This window comes from Prunus mume, linkage group LG7 (assembly GCF_029339155.1).
Source record: "Prunus mume cultivar Tortuosa linkage group LG7, ASM2933915v1, whole genome shotgun sequence".
Lineage (NCBI taxonomy): Eukaryota > Viridiplantae > Streptophyta > Magnoliopsida > Rosales > Rosaceae > Prunus > Prunus mume.
This window is the reverse complement of record NC_142704.1, coordinates 11,725,505-11,727,713: the sequence shown is the minus strand read 5'-3', so window position 1 is coordinate 11,727,713 and position 2,209 is coordinate 11,725,505. Positions and strand designations below refer to the sequence as shown.

General features: G+C 40.7%; 1 protein-coding gene across 1 annotated transcript; it reads right to left on the bottom strand.

Moving 5' to 3' along the window:
• Positions 1 to 353: 353 nt before the first annotated feature.
• LOC103336627 (Translation elongation factor EF1B/ribosomal protein S6 family protein) lies at positions 354 to 1,333 on the bottom strand. The gene is made up of 2 exons (XM_008239693.2): positions 1,155 to 1,333; positions 354 to 1,071 (listed from the first exon to the last, which is right to left on the bottom strand). Exons 1-2 carry the CDS (start codon positions 1,238 to 1,240, stop codon positions 495 to 497), a joined length of 663 nt encoding a protein of 220 aa, XP_008237915.1. The 5' UTR covers positions 1,241 to 1,333; the 3' UTR covers positions 354 to 494.
• Between the last annotated feature and the right edge of the window lie 876 nt (positions 1,334 to 2,209).

Sequence of the window (2,209 nt, the reverse complement as noted above, 5' to 3'; positions counted from 1 at the left end):
AACTCCAAAGTCAACTTTTTGGGTGTGTTTATAAATGGATTTTGAGTGTGTGTAATGATGAATTTTGGGTGTGTTTATATGTTTAAATAGTACTTGACAACCCCATTTTGAAGTGAAACTCCTAAGAATGAATGATGCAGCAACCACACAGAACCACTTTCTCAAAATTTGACTCTCATTGGTAAATCATCAACCAAATAAACACTTGTAAACAAACAAAGAGTGGTGGTGGCTTCCCGCCCATGGCAGTAACCACAAAGAGATTGAAATTATTTTTTGCAGAAGCACTATTTTAGTCAACACACTAACTGGAAATAAAAAAAAAATACACAAGTCAAAATAGCAGGAACAACTAAAAACACTAATTAAAAGCATATATCACCATATAAAGATCAAAAGTAAGTTTCCTCACGAAAATTCATTCCTTCCTACCACAAGTCCAAGTCCAAGTCGAATCAACAATTATGAAATCAACAACGAGCACTGCAGTAGATTTAAATTTTGTTGAAGGCAACAATGTCACAGCTCTGGATATACTCGTTGCGCGGCTCAGCAGTAAGCTGCTCCTCAATGAGGTCATCGACAGAGACCAGGTCATCGACAATGGTGAGCATGATCTGCAACTTCTTGATCCCATAACCAACTGCAACCAATTTTGATGCTCCCCAGAAGAGACCCTCCATCTCTACACTGCGAACAGCCTCTTCGAGCTTCTTCATGTCAGTTTCATCATCCCAAGGCTTGACATCCAGAAGAACAGAGGATTTGCCGCTCTCCTTCTTCTTGGTAGATGCCTTTTTGGCTGCCTCCCTCTCTGCTTCTGCCTTCTTGTCCTCCTCGGTTTCATCACCGAAGAGATCCAAGTCGTCGTCGTCATCTCCTCCGGCCGCAGCAGGAGCAGCAGGAGCAGCAGCCTTGCCGCTTCCGATTCTGACTCCGACTGCCTTGCCGGGGAAGTTTGCAGCGAGTTGGGATGAAACGCAGTCGTACCACTTGCTCACATTCGCAAAGGAATCGGGCTTCCCCAACACCGCTGCGTACACCTTTATGTCATCCAGAGTAAGCTGGTCTCTGGTAGGGTTTTGAATTATTCATCAATTTTAGTATTTATACCAAAAACAAAAACAAAACCAAGGAAAAGAAGAAGAAATTACCCGGAGATGTAAGATTTTCCGGCAAGGAAGTCATCGAGGGACTTGAGGCCGGCTTCGGTGTAGAGATCTGAGAATGTAATGGCCATTTCGAAAGAGGGTTGTAGTGAGCGGCCAAAGGCTTAAAGTAGTGAGAGATAATATGCGAAGAGGGCGATCTGAATCGTCATCGTCTCCTATTTATATTATTATATCATTGGACAAACCCTAGATGGGTATGAACGGCATATTGGGAGGATAATATTCGTTTTTCTCTTCATATCTCCTGCCCAGCGACCCGGCCCGGCCCTTTTCCCTATTCTATTTTTTGTTTTTGGTCAACACTTTTCCCTATTCTGTTTGCTTTGGGTAAAATTATCCACTGTATGACAAGGAATAGGAGGAAAAATTATTTTGTTAAAAAAAGGGGAAATATACGAAACTATACTCATCGCAAATGCTTAATAAATGCAAGAATCAATTACAAATATTCATTAGAAGGGCTTTTAATCGCAATGCTCAGTGAACTTATATATGAGTTTTCTTTTGTCATCTAACTAATTTTCGTATGGTTTTGGTCCTCCAACTTTTTCATTCTTGTTGTCAATTCAGTTTCTAAGTCACATTTTATGCAAATTTTAATCACGGGAATGACATGTGACCTATATGACCTACTTTCTTGGAGGTTTTAGGGATTTTGAAAATTTTGGTGAATTATGCTTTCAATTTGAAGGAAATGGGACAACTAGGTTAATTAGGTTTCAAATTTTGGGAGTAGAGAGCTAGGTAGGCCGTTTTAGAAGATGTTTGTGTCCAAATTGGAGGTTTTTACCTAGGGGTGGAATCGGTTTGGTAATCAAATCAGTAGGCCAGTACTGATGACCGATCGAGAGTAGTCAGTTTAACGAAAATTGAAATTGTCGCCAATCAATTTGCAATCGATTCTCTTACTATCGGTAATACCGCAAGTAGCGGTCGGGCCGACTCGGTGGTTGGCCTACCGAAAACAAATAGATTGGGCTTTTTTGACCAATTTTTTTATAGCCCACTTCATATTTTCTGGGTTGCAATTTGGGATT

Coding starts and splice junctions, on each gene's coding strand:
- LOC103336627 (XM_008239693.2), bottom strand. CDS start 1,240: ATGGCCATTACATTCTCAGATCTCTACACCGAAGCCGGCCTCAAGTCC. Junction 1,072..1,154: donor GGAAAATCTTACATCTCCGG/GTAATTTCTTCT, acceptor AAACCCTACCAG/AGACCAGCTTACTCTGGATG.